The sequence below is a fragment of the Austrofundulus limnaeus genome, unplaced genomic scaffold (assembly GCF_001266775.1).
Source record: "Austrofundulus limnaeus strain Quisiro unplaced genomic scaffold, Austrofundulus_limnaeus-1.0 Scaffold1008, whole genome shotgun sequence".
NCBI classification, from domain to species: domain Eukaryota; kingdom Metazoa; phylum Chordata; class Actinopteri; order Cyprinodontiformes; family Rivulidae; genus Austrofundulus; species Austrofundulus limnaeus.
In genome coordinates, this window is record NW_013953410.1 from 37,410 (window position 1) to 38,930 (window position 1,521).

Below are 1,521 nucleotides of genomic sequence, written 5' to 3' on the forward strand. Positions count from 1 at the left end.
TTTTTTGACGGCAAATTTGGGTGTACTGTTTTTTTATGTTGGGGGTGCGGCTTATAGTCCGAAAAATACTGTAATTTGAGTCAAATTTTCAGGCTAACAAAACAAATAATCTTACACATTCTGAAAACAAGATGATTATTCTTACACAATCAGTTCTTGTTTAGTAAATCAGTCTCAAAACAAGATCAAAAAGACTTTTTGGCTGATATAAGATTTTAAAACTTGGTAAGATGAAGAGTTTTTGCAGTGTGCTTTCTGAACGGGGCCCTGACTGTCTCCACAGTTGTTTTTTTATTTTTATTTTTTTGTAATTTTATTTTGAAAGGATTAGGCGGATGGGCGCGGCCTAAAGCTCTACTCTCTCATTGGCCAGCCCAGGCCGGCTCTCATCCATTGGTCAGTCGGCGCTGGCTCTCTGTTTTGATTGGTCGGCTCCCCTCTACCAGCGCAGTGGAAAGAGGACGGCTCGTGTTAGTCTCAGAAGTCATCATGGCGCTCACTGCCCGAAGCAAAGGTAAATGAGATCATTTTACGAAGCTTTCATTGATACCTGGGGTTGAATGGACGTCGTCAACCGGCCGGTGACAGCTGTTGTAAAACAATGTTTTACCTATGAAAAGTATTGCTGTTTTCAAAGTGATCATATTAGGTCAAATGTCCCGGCCTCAGTCATTGTCAGACAGAAAGCTACTTGATGCTAGCGGTAGTCGCTAACTTTGCTAATAATGCCCCGAGTTGTTGTATTTTCCTAAATGTCACAGCTGCTACCTCCGCTGCTTGCCTTTTATGATAAGTACTGTGGTTGTTCTTATCTCTTCAGGGCGTTCAGCTACTTGCTTGATAAGTACGTTTTAAAGTCGTGCGTTTCACGATAAGGAACTAAGCTAGCAGCTTTAAGCTTTTAGCGTAGTGCCTCTGTTGTTCACCTTTCCACCAACACCTGCCGAAAATTCCCAACAGGAAGTCGTCCCGAGATAACTTAAATAAAACTGCACAGCTAAAATTAGTTGTTTGTGTTGCTGTAACATTTGCAGGTGTTGTGTTTACCATAGTAATACAGGAAAAAACTCGTCAAAATACACGGAATCTAGATTCTTTAATAGTTTTTCATGGAGTGTCACATGTTCACGAAAGGTTTATCTTCAGTAGAATTCACATCATTTTGTCTGTTCGTCATCCGAACTGCCTCCAAGTGTAAGAGTTTATTTATTTTACTTAAAAGTATTAACAGGAGGAGTAGCTTAAATCTGTAATGCCTGTCATTGTGGCAGGAAAATGATTTGTAACATCAAACAAGATATCTTTAGACTAGAAGTAATCAAATTAGTAGACACAAAAAAGTCACATTATGTTAGATGTTGTGTATTTCAGGTTCAACATATTTTAGGGGGTGAGGGTGTAAAGGTAAACCTTTGTGTGTTGACACTTAAATTACCCCCACACCCTCACTGCAAAAACTGTCCATCTTACCAAGTTTTAAAACCTTATATCAGCCAAAAAGTCTTTTTGATCTTGTTTTGA

At 39.3% G+C, this 1,521-nt stretch overlaps 1 protein-coding gene across 1 annotated transcript in view; it reads left to right on the forward strand.

Moving 5' to 3' along the window:
• Positions 1–408: 408 nt before the first annotated feature.
• The window catches only part of ireb2 (iron-responsive element binding protein 2), a 45,879-nt gene continuing 44,766 nt past the window's right edge, over positions 409–1,521 (forward strand). The window contains exon 1 of the mRNA XM_014030153.1: positions 409–514. Within this exon, the coding sequence (XP_013885607.1) occupies positions 490–514 (25 nt within the window). The 5' untranslated portion in view covers positions 409–489. The remainder of the gene's footprint in view (positions 515–1,521) is intronic.